General features: G+C 36.6%; 2 protein-coding genes across 2 annotated transcripts; one reads left to right on the top strand and one right to left on the bottom strand.

Annotated features, from left to right (window-relative positions):
• Window positions 1–1,028: 1,028 nt before the first annotated feature.
• LOC149941387 (tectonic-3-like) lies at window positions 1,029–3,845 on the top strand. Its single transcript, XM_090177047.1, has 4 exons — window positions 1,029–1,263; window positions 1,343–1,564; window positions 1,846–2,406; window positions 2,472–3,845. The coding sequence occupies exons 1-4, from the start codon at window positions 1,170–1,172 to the stop codon at window positions 3,734–3,736; spliced, it is 2,142 nt and encodes a 713-aa protein (XP_090033173.1). The 5' UTR covers window positions 1,029–1,169; the 3' UTR covers window positions 3,737–3,845.
• A 41-nt stretch (window positions 3,846–3,886) lies between these two features.
• Window positions 3,887–9,479, bottom strand: und (methionyl aminopeptidase und). Its single transcript, XM_090177048.1, has 4 exons — window positions 9,377–9,479; window positions 4,784–5,812; window positions 4,529–4,724; window positions 3,887–4,463 (listed from the first exon to the last, which is right to left on the bottom strand). The coding sequence occupies exons 2-4, from the start codon at window positions 5,753–5,755 to the stop codon at window positions 4,141–4,143; spliced, it is 1,491 nt and encodes a 496-aa protein (XP_090033174.1). The 5' UTR covers window positions 5,756–5,812; window positions 9,377–9,479; the 3' UTR covers window positions 3,887–4,140.
• Window positions 9,480–14,079: the final 4,600 nt, after the last annotated feature.

Below are 14,079 nucleotides of genomic sequence, written 5' to 3'. Positions count from 1 at the left end.
CTTTAATGAATTATATTGATTTTCTGAAGATCCAGAATTGAGAAAAGTAACTTATAAATCCCTCCCAAGGACGGAGGCCACTTGCACGTAATGAAATATTTATTTGTCTATTAACTCTATTCTACTTGTCTACGGTGGTGATAATGAGACACGAGAGACTCCATTGGCAATGATATCTCTGTCGCGTGTGTGTGGGTCTGTTTCTGAAGAGGCGCGCTGTATAAAAGGCTCTCTCTGGCGATCAGTTTTAAATAAAGGAGAAAATCTCAGCTTCGGGTGCAAAAACCAACGAAAAATCAATTTTCGCGTGGGTTTTCGTGAAAATAGGTGGGACAACGACCGATATTCCTTTTTTTTGTCGGCGCCTACGTGAAATGTGTTGAATTCTGATTCTGAAACCGCAAAAGCGGGCCTTCTCTACACAAGGTTTTCCTTTAATTTATTTAGGCCGAGCGGTTCTTTCTCAGTTGGAAGAAAAATTTACATTTTCTTTTCGTCGTTTGTTCCCTTCCGTGTTTATTTTCTTGTGCCAAATTGATAAAAACCGAAGTGGGAGTAGTTACGCTGTTACCTGTTATTATCTAGCGTAACTTAAATCTTGGTTCGACTATCTGCCACAAAACCTATTTCGAATTATTTTCCAGCTCCAAAAATAATTTATTCTTAACTACCTCATTAAAATTATAAAAAAAAATGTGGTTAGCCTATAAACCACGCGTTGTTATAAAGTAGGAATCTATTTATCGCCAGTAAGACCATCGGTAATGGTTGTAATAGCAAACACGTTGGGATAATGTTTTCGTGTCAAATTCAGTGGAGCGTGCGACATCTAGGGGATTTGTAAATCCGCGTGTGCTTTTCAAATTTAATTTTTCTAATCATTTTACATAAACTAACATTTAAAAATTATTTAAGGATATTTTCAGTTATTTACAACTTTCAATCTTGTTAATATATAGTGCCTTTCTTGGAGAAAATATCACATTGATCTTGGTATAAAAATATACCCGTTGCCATAGCAACAAGGATGTTTGCGTGCAGCTGTTTCTGCGTTTCAAATGAAATATCTTTATTTCAAAATGGCGTTTTTCTTTTATGAGGTTTCATTTATAGTACCACAGTCGTAAAATGTATAATTTTTCTGACGTAAGTCAATCCACTCTGTATTGATGGCCGAGGTGCATTTTGTTGGACAGTTAGTAGGGGCCGAATCCGAAGGATTTCCTAGCTCAACTCTATTTTGTAAATGGGGTATCACCTACGGTAAGAATTGATATAAGTTTCCACCTTTTTGAGATTATCACAATTAAAAAAAACCATCCAACTCTCCTTCACTGTCTAGGAAGTGGATGGAAATTGCTCGAAGGGTTGATCGAGGGTCAAACTCAAGTTGATAGTCCGGCTGCTGGTCAGAATTGTTATTGGAGTCATCCTATCGATGTGCATTTCGCCACCAAAGGGATTCAAGGGTGGCCCAAATTTTATTTCCAAGTTTGGAATATGGACACGTACGGTCGTTCGGACTTGTGCGGCTATGGCTTTATCCACGCTCCATCGTCTCCCGGTTTGTATCGCTTAAATTGCGTCACTTGGCGTCCTGAAGGCTCGCGCTGGGAAGAATTCAACAAGACATTTTTAGGGGGAAGTATATTGGTTCAAAGCAATCAAGCCATTTATACAGGTAAAGAACGGTGCACTTTGCAAACTGTTTCGGCGGGCTCTGTTCAGTTGGAAATCCATGTTGTCTTGAGGAATTTCCACCAGTTTGGGGTGGAATTTTAAACATTATGCTTAAAGTACTCCTCGCGTTATGTTCCTTGTGTCATTTTATCGTGGTTATGTCAGACTTCAACTCAACCGACAACTTTACATCCATTTCTTACAATGTCACCGGAAACGGAAACTTCATTGAAATCGAATCGTTCGACAACGAGACGCGGAACGATACTGATATTGACGAATCATTTAATGAGTCTTCGATCAGTTCCACGACTACGGAAAAACCCTCGACGACGGCTAGTAAAGAGAAGACCTATTGCCCCTGCGATTATAGCGAAATATGCGACGATAATTGTTGCTGCGACGCCGATTGCATCGTCACAACTTTAAAACATTGCCGACCCGCTAGCGCGCCAGTTTTAGACGAGAGGTACTGCGCCAATTCTAAGCCAAAATATGATCTGTTTTGCGTCGCCTACGATAATTTGCAGCAGCGCCATTACTTTCAGCCAAAAGACATAATCAAGGACCCTAATTTAAAAATTATCAAAGCAAACAACCCGTATTCGTGGAAAGACGACGCCCCATCAATCCAGATCGAAAAGTTGGACCATACAGCTGAAAATATGGAAATGGGTCAGCCACTTTTCGTATCTTTCGCCCAGAAATCGGAACCTGCAAAGTGGTGTAAGTTGAAAACGATACAGCCTCCGAATCTTTCAATTATTAGGGTTAATGGAAAATCTTTGCAGCCTTTCCTGGTTCCATTTTCGATAATTTTTGCGACAGCGAAGAGACTGTTCGATACATGGTAGACAATAGTCTCACCTGTAGTCATCCAGTGGAAGATAGAGCTTCTAGATGCACCCAAGACGGCGTGTTTGACCTTAATCGGTACACCAACTTCACAGTATTATCCACTTTGAAAGAGAACATTAACGGTTCCTACTGCGAATCGGTTCCAAATCTAAATGTGTCTTGCATTTCGGTAACGTTACCCACGAGCTACCAATACCAAAATTTGTTAAACGACGGCTCTTTTACGACGAAGAGCGTATATAACATCACGATACCAAAAACTACATTCGACGGTAAGGTCTGCCACAACGCTGTCTTATCGGTAGATTATCGAATAGTGCACTCCGGAAGTAAAGGAATCGACTCCGTCCATCTGAACTTTGAATTAGGCAGTCTGAACCCCGATCACATAATATCCCAACGTTTCAGAGTTACCTTCGAATACGCCAAAGAAACGATTAATAGGAAAGAGCACTCGGGATATAAAGTGGGGCAGGTGATGGCCATTCGTCGAAATAGCACTTTGAACGAGTCCAAAAGTAATTTTCCTCTGAGGGAATTCCGGACTATCTATCCTAATTTCGCCGGCTTTTGCCAACCGTTGAACACGTCCAAGATGACTGTCAAGTTTGGTGTTAATTTAAACGTGGGTTGTATATTAAAGTCGCCAACAATGCTCAATACAAATAGAGAAACGCATTGCCAGAACTTGCAGACTGACGCTTGGAGACATTTATTTGACCTTGAGAACACGCACGCCATCGGATCGTGGGCCAAATCGGCTCCGTCGAATGGGGAAGATTGGGTTTATATCAAAAGAGAGGGGTTTTCGAATTCCAATAAGCTAATCGATAATCGCGTTTGCCTCGTGGTTTCAACTCTTCGCGTTGTTGTTTTTTACGCCATGACTGGTCAAGTCATAAACCCCCAAGCCAAAGTATTAGCAATGACCGTGACGGCCTCCAGCCAACCCATTATTATGTGTTCTAACGAGTGCCCAGATTTCGACGAAATTGACTTAAAAACTACTGTTTCTTTTAATGATTTGTCTTCTAAACCTGCCTACTCCTTTGGCCACCCGCCCAAAATTAGAGCCAGTTTACCAAGCGACTTTTTCTACCCGTTTTTATCAGCAGCCTCGCGAAAATCTTGCGGAACTCTGGTAACTTTCGTTTATTTTTTGATCTTCTTTCTTTTTTTATATTCTAGGGTTTTATGAATGTTCTACAACTGCTTTGGGTCGAAACCCACTTTATAGATTGGAAGTATACGTCAAACTTGTATTTTACTAATAAATCAGGATTTTCCAATTGACAAATACTTTAGGTTGCTGTGCGTTTTTAAATAAAAATTTCTTCTTTAATACAAATTATTGAAGTCCAAATCATCATTTTTATTTTTCAATATAATTGTGGAAATTTAATCTATCATTATCTTTGAATATTTATACGCAAACAAAAATCATTCAAATAGTAGAAAGATATTTTCGATGTTATTTTTATTTAGACTTGGGTTAATTTTGAATTTAAGAACAGGAAGCTTGGGGTATGATTACAAGATCTTAAGATGGTAGGTTTGGCTCTTACACCATCCATTTTGGTTTACTTGAAAGTTTGTATATGCTTAATAATCATCTCCACGACTGACTACTTCTTTGCAGGTAGGGCGGAGCAAGATAGTATGCTCAAATTGAGCAGTGTAACAACCCTTGATATCACTCAAAGGAGGATATGAATCGATAATTCCCTTGTCACACAGATCCTTAAGAGCCATTAGGTATTTTGTTTGACCCAAACGGTCTAACCATCTTCTACAAAATGCCAAAGTGCCAAAATTCTGATTTATGATATTTAAAAGTTGTTTAGATCTAGCCAATCGAAGGGAAACATGACCAGCGTCAAAATTCTTCATGTAATGGGAGACTTCCATGTCATCATGGACGTAACCTGTATCATGGGTATAACTATATTAAACTTCTTAAAAAATGGTTTTTTTTTATTTAGTTTTATACCTTTGCCAGTACTTCCAAAAGTTTCAATGGCGTAAAATTCGCCCTCTTCCATTTTAGTAGTATCCCCACCCTTCACAATGGGTACAGTCTTACCAGCGTGGATACGATATTGGTCAATTAAATGACCATTCAAGTTGCGAATGGAACGTACTTGATATGTCTTACCATTCAATTCAACTTCGTACGATTCCATAACCTAAAATAAAAATGATCAGAAACAGCTGCGCGTGTGAGAAAGCACTTGTTTCAAGATACCTCTTGTATTGATTGTCCAATATCACAGAGCCTGACATCAATTCCAGCTTCTTTAATTCCTGTGTTAGTAGCATCTCTCACCGCTTCCAAAAGCTTATCATACTTGGGATTGAATGTAAGAGTGAAGGCACAGTCAATTATACGACCCTGAACGTGAGTTCCAAAATCAATTTTGCAAACATCATCATACTGCAAGACTGTAGGGTCACCAGCATTCGGAGTGTAATGAGCTGCGCAGTTATTGAGCGAGCATCCAGTTGGGAAAGCCAAGCCAGATTGTAATCCATTTTCATTAATAAGTTTTCTAGCTGTGCTCTCTAATTCTTCACAAATCTCAATCATGGTTCTTCCAGGTTTCATAACTTTTCTCATGTATTGCCTAGTTTGACGATGGGCTTCAGCGGCTTCTCTGATTTCTTTATAGATTTCTGACGAGCATAACTCAATTTGGCGCTTTTCTTCTATGGTGTAACGATGGTAAGCAGACCTTTCATCATGGGTAGTGACACTTGAATACTCCATTTCTTCTCCCAAAGGAAAGTTTCCATCTGAATATATCTCGCTGATAGGTATGGTAGGTGGATCTGTTTGTTGTTTTGGTCCTGATTTTGGCTTATTTCTTTTTCGTTTCTTTTTATTTGCGCTTTCTGAACCAGTTACTTGTTCACCGTCTACTATTTCTTGCAAATCTGTTGCCTTCATATTTGCATCAGAATCTTTGATTTTATCATTTACATCATTTAGTGTCTGCTTTTTCAACTGGTCCATCACCTCATCTACATCTGGGCTCCCATCTTGAGGACCATCTTTACCAGAAGCCTCTTTCTTCTTCTTTCTTTTCTTTTTTTTCTTTTTGGATACCTCGGCGCCTCCCTTTTCTATTTCCTCATCTGAAACTTCATTAAGATCATCCACAATACCGTTATTTTCATTTTCCACGGAAGCCCCGTGATCTTGAACGACAGCAGCCATTTTTCACAATGGTATGCCGTAAGCATCTACTACTTAAAATAGACTGAACAACATGGCCTTCAAGCATTTTTTTTTATTTTTTTTTATGGACACAACTCGGTGTCGACCCAAGGCCTTAGACACCCGCACACAATAACTGATTAATCAGGGTGAGATAAGTGTAACCATAGATATAGGAAACGTATATAAAAGTCTAGATAAAATATTTCAAAGGGAGTTAATACGGAGGTGACAGCTAGCAGAAACGCGTAAATTTCTGCAGGCTATCGTTATAAGGCGCTATCTATCGGTAAGAAAGCTCGTGCTATCGTCTCCTGCTTAAAAAATTATACTAATGGCGTTTTCCATTGGAGTCCTCTGAGCGCTCCTAAATATAAAACGTGTTCCATTGGGACAAAAAGGGCAACTCCAAAAAGGAGGCACGTCTTCCATTGGCACTGTTGCTCCCTCGCGGATTGATCCGAGCTGCCCCAACTCGAGGGACGGGGCAACCAAAAAAGAGCAATTTTTAAGCAAAGTGACTCCGAGAAAGATTCGTATTCCATTGGGAGGGCTGGAAGTCTAGTCCTCCGCGCACCTAGCGGCGTTCTCCGTGGTAGAGCAATGACGTAGAAGGCAAATCCGGATCACGCTCGGAGCAGTCCCAATGGAAAACGCCATAAAAGTCACCAACAGATGTGTCTAAAGACTACAGCCTGCGGAACGGTCAAGCACTTACGAGGACTCGAGGAGACGACCCGAGGTGGTTCTCACCGATTTTGTTCAAAGTTGGGGGATTGTTAGACCTTGGAGAATAGAACTATTCTCCAAGGTTAGACCTAAATGTAACATGAAACCCGTTAAAGGGAAAAGTTACGCTGGGCTTCCATTTTGCCATGGCAACCAAAAATGTTTTTGACAACATAAAATGAGAAAAAGTCTACGTAAAATAACATGCAAAAATGACAAATTCTAAGTGCCACCTGTGCAAAACTTCAAAAAATAAAAATAAATATTTTTAAAACAATTAACAAAATAGTAAATTTTACATTTTGGGATTACTTTGGAGAAATAGGGGGGAATAAAAACCATTTTGGGTGAACTCGAGCTAATTTGAATAAATAGGTCGAAATTTTAGGTATAATACAAAATATTTGTAAAACTTATGCCGTGATAACTGCCATATATTTTCGCCGATAAATCTGAAAATTTCTACATTACATTATCCGAACGATGTTAACAGATTTCTAGATTTCGATAGAAAAACGACGCCATTTTATAAAATGGCGGATACAAATATAAACCATGGTGCAATAAGTTAGGTAATTTGTATGCGATTAACCTGAGAATTTCTACGTTACATTACCTGCCCGAATGAATTCGTACTATAGATTTTTATAGAAATCCGACACCATTTTGGAAAATGGCGGATATCAATAAAACTCATCGTGCGATAAGTTCCGTAAATATTCGTCGATTAATCAGACATTTTCTACGTTTCATTATCTGCCCGAGTAATTAGCTATATGGGTTTTCCAATAATAATCCGACGCCATTTTGAAATATGGTTGATATAAATATAACTTATGATGCGATAACTGCCGAAATTATTTGTCGATTTACGTGAAATTTTCTACATTACATTATCTGACCGAATAAATAAGCCCCTTACACTGTGATAGAAATCTGGCGCCATTTTACAAAATGGCAGATATCAATATCTCATAATGCGATAACTGCCGAAATTATTTGTCCATTAGTTTGAAATCTGCCGTTTGCAAAATAGCGCATAACAATGTGTCTCTTGATTATTATCAGAAAAATTTTCGGAAAATTTATTTAAAAATCCATGGGTATATTTCGGCAAATTCAAATAATTATGGATAAGTTCTTATATCATTGGGTTAACTGAAATAATTAAGGTTAATTTCACATTAAATTAGGAAAGGAATACATTTAGGTAAATTCGTATAATTTGGGTAAATTGAAATAACATTAAATTAGTTCAAATTACATTGTCGACATTCATATAAATTGGGAGTTACCAATAATTTCCCGAGTTACCAATAATTTCCCGAGTTATCAATAATTTCCCGAGTTATCAATAATTTTCCGAGTTATCTATAATTTCCCGAGTTATCAATAACTTCTCGAGTTATCAATAATTTCCCAAATTACCAAAAATTTTACAATGCCAATTGAACTAATTTAATAATATTTCAATTTACCCAAATTATGCCTAAATGATGAATTTAACCATAATTATTTTCTATTAATAAAATGATTTGGAAACTTACCCAATATTATTGAATTTTGCCGAAATGTTTTAAAATTTACCAATTTTATATGAAGTTTCATGTAATTTTTTTATAACAATAACAATACGGAATTTATCGCACCAAGGGATACATTGATGTGCGTTATTTTAAAAAAACGGCGTATTTCTCTCAAAAGAAATAGGACTAATTTACTCGGTCAGAAATGGAAAATTTCCGAATAGTTGACGAATAATTACGGAACTTCTCAGACATGCGCCATTTTGCAAAATGGCTTCCGAATTCTTTCAAAATAGAAAGGACTTATTTATTCGATCATTTAATGAAACAGAAAAATTTAGATTTATCGTCGAATAATTACGGAACTTAATTATATGACCGTGAGACATTTTGACATCCGCCATTTGCAAAATGGCCTCGAATTTTATTAAAATTAATAGGATTTATTATCTTTAATAGGTAATGTAAAGTAGAAAATTTCAAGTAATTGGACAAATAATTTCGGCAGTTATCGCATTATGATATCTGCCATTTTGTAAAATGGCGTCAGATTTCTATCACAATGTAAGGGGCTTATTTATTTGCACCATGATTTATATTTGTATCCGCCATTTTATAAAATGGCGTCGTTTTTCTATCGAAATCTAAAAATCTGTTAACATCGTTCGGATAATGTAATTTAGAAATTTTCAGATTTATCGGCGAAAATATATGGCAGTTATCACGGCATAAGTTTTACAAATATTTTGTATTATACCTAAAATTTCGACCTATTTATTCAAATTAGCTCGAGTTCACCCAAAATGGTTTTTATTCGCCCCTATTTGTCCAAAGTAATCCAAAAATGTAAAATTTACTATTTTGTTAATTTTTTTAAAAATATTTTATTTTTTATTTTTTGAAGTTTTGCACAGAATTTGTCATTTTCGCATGTTATTTTACGTAGACTTTTTCTCATTTTATGTTATCAAAAACATTTTTGGTTGCCATGGCAAAACGGAAGCCCAGCGTAACTTTTCCCTTTAACGGGTTTCATGTTACATTTAGGTCTAACAATCCCCCAACTTTGAACAAAATCGGTGAGAACCACCTCGGGTCGTCTCCTCGTTAGTACTAAAATGCTAAGAGAGCTCACGCTCTTGGTCACGTGCCTTCCTCGGTGTCTGCTAGGTGTCAATTCCGTATTTTATGTTAGGCTTAGACGCCCCGAAATTTATCTAGACCTTCATATACATTTCTTATATCTATGAGTGTAACGGCCACGCCAACGGGGGAATACGTGGGGACAGGGGTGGAGGCACCCGTGGCGGAAGTATTGGTAGTCGTCCTCACACGGCCATCCACAAACTATGCCTCCCAGACTGGCCTTCAAGCATAGATTACCAACTAGCTTCGTCAAAGGATTTACCTCAAGGCGAAAAAATATGAGATATGTGTTACTAGCTAACGGCACCTAGCGAAAATTATTTTTTTTCTTGACCCACCAAAACCATCAAAAGAAAATTGATATAACTTGAAATCCGCTTCCGCTAGGTGCAGCATTATTATAGGAATGGGGGGGGGGGGGTGGAATTAATACGCGACCGAAAACTATCGCTACGCCCCCTTTGGTTCGCCGGCTTCTTTACCGCAAAATTTAAACCCTTTCTTAGTACTTGGGTTTGTGTACTGGATAAAGTGAATTTAGATTTGTTAACGATTTGTGGATAGTTTAATAAAGCGAGATGCTCCACGAACAATTGCGGTTTATAGTTGAACCCCATTTGAGATTTAGCGCTCAGTAAGTTATTAAATTTAGATTCAAGGAGGTTTAATTTCGAGAACCGTTGTTTTTCAAGATTGTACTTTTAAACTTTTACTGTGTAAATAAAGTAGCTATTTTTATTCTTATTAAAATATACACAGGTGTCTTCAATTTTATATTTTTATCATAATGGATCACACTTATTGTAAAATAATAGTTAAGAAAATAACTAAGGCCCAACAGAAAAAGAAAGATAAAGGTACCTTCCCATTTCAGATACACGGACAATTGCGGTTTATAGTTGAACCCCATTTGAGATTTAGCGCTCAGTAAGTTATTAAATTTAGATTCAAGGAGGTTTAATTTCGAGAACTGTTGTTTTTCAAGATTGTACTTTTAAACTTTTACTGTGTAAATAAAGTAGCTATTTTTATTCTTATTAAAATAAACACAGGTGTCTTCAATTTCATATTTTTATCATAATGGATCACACTTATTGTAAAATAATAGTTAAGAAAATAACTAAGGCCCAATAGAAAAAGAAAGATAAAGGTACCTTCCCATTTCAGATTTTTGTAATTAAAACCACTTGTTATGGCGCTAAAACAATTTACATATTTCTACTAAGCTAAGAAGCTTCGAGCTTAGGAAATATAGCGCCATCTGCCTAACTAACCGTCAACTAAATATGTTAAGAAATAGCAGACGACTTTTGCATTTCTAGGAACTATACTTATACCTAGACGGAGTATTGCAGAATCTCAAGGCACTTGCGTTTTGTGCCCGGTTTTCAGTCCCGCGCGCGTCTCATATGTGTGATATGGACAAAATTCCGTGGCGCCACCAAATCGTTTGGTGGAGAATGGAGAAACTATAAAAAGCGGAAAATTCGAACGCTGGACGCAAAAACGTATTGGCTTACCGAGACTTGTAAAAATTGTTTAATTTACGAAAATATAGTTAGTTTTTGGTAAAATAAAACGCGAAATAAAATATTTAAACTTCAAACAATTGAAAATGGTACAAACTTGTGTGGTTCCCAATTGTAAAAGTCAGTCACCAAAGGAAAAAATACCATTTCACAAGTATTTCTTGTTTTTATCATAACAATTTCAGATCTTTGTTTAAAACCTTGTATTGTCCATTTTTCATAATAAAGATTACCTCAATTTAACTTAAACTTGTGCTCAAAATGGGTTAAGGAAATAAATCGATTGAACTTAATACCCAGAAAGTATCACTTTGTTTGTGGAAAACACTTCAAAGAATCGGATTATCGTGTTGGCAAAAACGCGAAAGATCTCACGCGGAAAATTCTTAAGGACGACTTAATTCCTTCGGTTTTTGCGAGGGAAAAAGGTGAGCTAACATTTAATGAAACTGGGACAAAAGTATATAATTCGGTTTTTAATAATGTTAGTGAAATAGGTATATATACATAATAACCGACTTAGTAGCGGAGCTATAGCAAGCATGAAGCAATGGAAACTTCATCAAATCAAAGATAATTTAAACTTCGTACCCTAGATTCGAAATCACTCTCTCGCGCGTTGCCGATAGCGTTTACCCACTTCCCACCGGAACTCAGAAAAAATTCGCTCCAATGGTGGCGCACTACTGCCATCTAGGGATAGAAACTAATTTTTTTTTGGAAGTTGCGGTGCGTAATTTGACGCGTTTTGCGTTCAACTCGGAAGTTTTAAAACATGATGGACCACAATTATAGCACTAAAAAAGTTTCAAATCGAAAGAAAAAACCTAGACTTACTAAAGGTGAGTAATATAATCTTACAAGAGATTCAAGCATAATTTGACTAAACTTAATAGTTCATTCAATTTCATTTACCATTTTAATAGGGTTCGTGTTTAACATCGACATTCTTAAGGAATATTTGCATGAAATTTTAGAAAATTCTTCAAGATTGGCATCATTACCGAAAGAAGATATTCAAGAACCAGAATTACCATTTGTTAAAGTAAGTTTTTATTGGAAATATATGATTTACAATTAAGCGTGTTTCTATAAATACTCTTGTTTTAAATAAAACAAACCTAGGCCTAAATATGGCGCCTTACCGCAACCGATGGAGCCGATTTTTCTGAGGTCACGTGCCGGAAGAGGGTAAACGCTTCGTAACAAAACCGTGAATGGGAAAGCTCTCAGTATTCGAATCTAGGGTACGAAGTTTAAATTATCTTTGATCAAATGAAGAAACAAAATCTTCTCTTAGAAGCAGGGGCGTACCGAAGAGAGTACGTTTGGTGGGGGAGGTAAGTGAAATTTGCCAAGTAAAAAACAAAGTTTGTCAAGTCGTCTAAGTTTGGATTGTTACGGCAGATTTAAATTTAAATGTTTCATTAAAATTATAATCGGTGGCGCCATCCGCTGTTAGCGGCGGGAACTATATACTATACAATTGATTTAATAGTACTAATGTACCTTGAAAGTTATAGATGGCGCCACCCGTATAATGATAGAGTTGACGGCTGAGTGCGCCGACTGGAAATTTCAGAATTTGTTTCGCGAAACCACGACTACCGAACGCGCCTGTGTCATTCTAGCGGTATTATTCCCAATTCAATGGCGAAAACGGCTCGGCGTCTAGTTATAGTTAGTGAAGCATTTGCGTACTCTCTTTATATATAAAGCGAGATACACGAAGAAGAGAAAAGAGATTGAACGATGCTACAGCAATTTAAAAATCCCATCAAACCCGCTTACTATTTTCTCGTCGTGTATCCCGCTGTAGTAAAAAATAGATACATTTCATCCTGACGAATACTAGTTGTTGTTTAACTGAACTTCTTTGAATAACAGGAATTATTCATACCCAAATATAACATAAACAATTCAAACACTTATTACTGAAATATTAACGTAAGAGCAACCGACACTGTATCACACGGTTTCACACCATATGATCACACGTTATCTTTACCCAACGCAACTTTAGGAATATTGGCTTGTGAAATTTTCACTTTCCTGAAGAATATCACTATAATATTCACGACTTACCTAATTTAGCCTAAATAAAAAAAATTGTAACATCTCCTATAGAAATTAAAACTATTTTTATACATTTTATACAGATTGCCAAATTTAACGTAGAAAATGAACACTGAAATAATAACGAACAACCGATATACTCTATTACGCGTCTAGGGCTTCCACATTTGATGTCTAAAATTTCCCTCTGGCGATAATTTCATTTAAGAAAATATCCCTTTTATCCCATTTTTGGATTGGAAATACCCATTTTTATCCCTCGCTATATTTTGGAGCTTTTAGTACTAATTTATATAAATATTATTATATTATTATTATATTTATATAATTCTGAAAATAATTCCAAATACTAGGTTTTATTTTGTACAAAATTACTTACATTTGAATAACTTTACAGAAATATATCCTCAAAAGTCGCAAATGGATATGTAGATCATGACTTTCATTATTATTTAACGTACTGGAAATATTTTTTACACCTGTGACTCATAACATATCCATGAACTAAATATACATTTAGAATACGACTACAACAGGCTTTGTTATCAGAAAAGCTAAAAAATCCCTCTCTTCCCGCGCTAAGAACACTTTTCACTCATTTCTCCCCCGCGAAATGCCTTTTTCCCTCACTTTTCCCGTATTCCCTCTTAAATTCCATTATTCCCTTTTAGCATTTTGGAAGGTTGAAAAATCCCGGAAAAGGGAAAAAATCCCCGCATGTGGAAGCACAGCCGGTATATAGGGAAAATGACTATTTAAAAAGCTTTTACCACAAGGCTGAACTAAAGTTCCGACACACTAGCTGCCTAGCATAGAAATCAGGTCTTTTAAGTTATACATAAGGAGAAGCAACTACATAGAAATCTCAAACATAATAAATTATTTTAGGGAAGTAAATTGCTGGGAAATTCTAAATGATTTGTTGCAATATCGTTTACCACCAATTTAGGAGTTTTTTTTAATTAACTAACATGTTTCAAAATTTACATTTTGCCAAGTCCACCTCGATTTGCCAACTCTACAAAGCTTTGGGGGGGGCTCCCCCTGCCCCCCCCCCCAAAGGTACGTCCCTGCTTAGAAGAAAATGCACTGGATATTGAGGAAAGATTCGGTCCAACTTCAATTGAATTGTTTAAATTTTTGGGTCAAACAGGACTGAAAAATCAGAAAAAAACAACAATACTCTCAGCTATGACGGTGCATTTCAATTCTCCAAAAGCCTACTATTTCTTAAGAAAACATCTTTGTTTACCTCATCCCAACACACTTTGTAAGAAGCTTAGCGCGCACTCGGCGGTAAAATTCTTACAAGGATGCT

This window comes from Leiobunum rupestre, chromosome 6, assembly GCF_980474605.1.
Source record: "Leiobunum rupestre chromosome 6, qqLeiRupe1.1.hap1, whole genome shotgun sequence".
NCBI lineage: Eukaryota > Metazoa > Arthropoda > Arachnida > Opiliones > Sclerosomatidae > Leiobunum > Leiobunum rupestre.
Note: the sequence above shows the minus strand (reverse complement) of the source record. Positions and strands in the feature narration are given on the sequence as shown.

What these genes read in the sequence shown, in the direction of transcription:
- LOC149941387 (XM_090177047.1), top strand. Translation starts at nt 1,170, where the DNA reads ATGGCCGAGGTGCATTTTGTTGGACAGTTAGTAGGGGCCGAATCCGAA. An exon ending in TAAATGGGGTATCACCTACG is followed by an intron (nt 1,264 to 1,342) that starts GTAAGAATTGAT and finishes TTCACTGTCTAG; the next exon opens with GAAGTGGATGGAAATTGCTC. An exon ending in CCACGCTCCATCGTCTCCCG is followed by an intron (nt 1,565 to 1,845) that starts GTTTGTATCGCT and finishes TGGTTATGTCAG; the next exon opens with ACTTCAACTCAACCGACAAC.
- und (XM_090177048.1), bottom strand. Translation starts at nt 5,755, where the DNA reads ATGGCTGCTGTCGTTCAAGATCACGGGGCTTCCGTGGAAAATGAAAAT. An exon ending in TTGGACAATCAATACAAGAG is followed by an intron (nt 4,725 to 4,783) that starts GTATCTTGAAAC and finishes TTTTTATTTTAG; the next exon opens with GTTATGGAATCGTACGAAGT. An exon ending in TTTTGGAAGTACTGGCAAAG is followed by an intron (nt 4,464 to 4,528) that starts GTATAAAACTAA and finishes CCCATGATACAG; the next exon opens with GTTACGTCCATGATGACATG.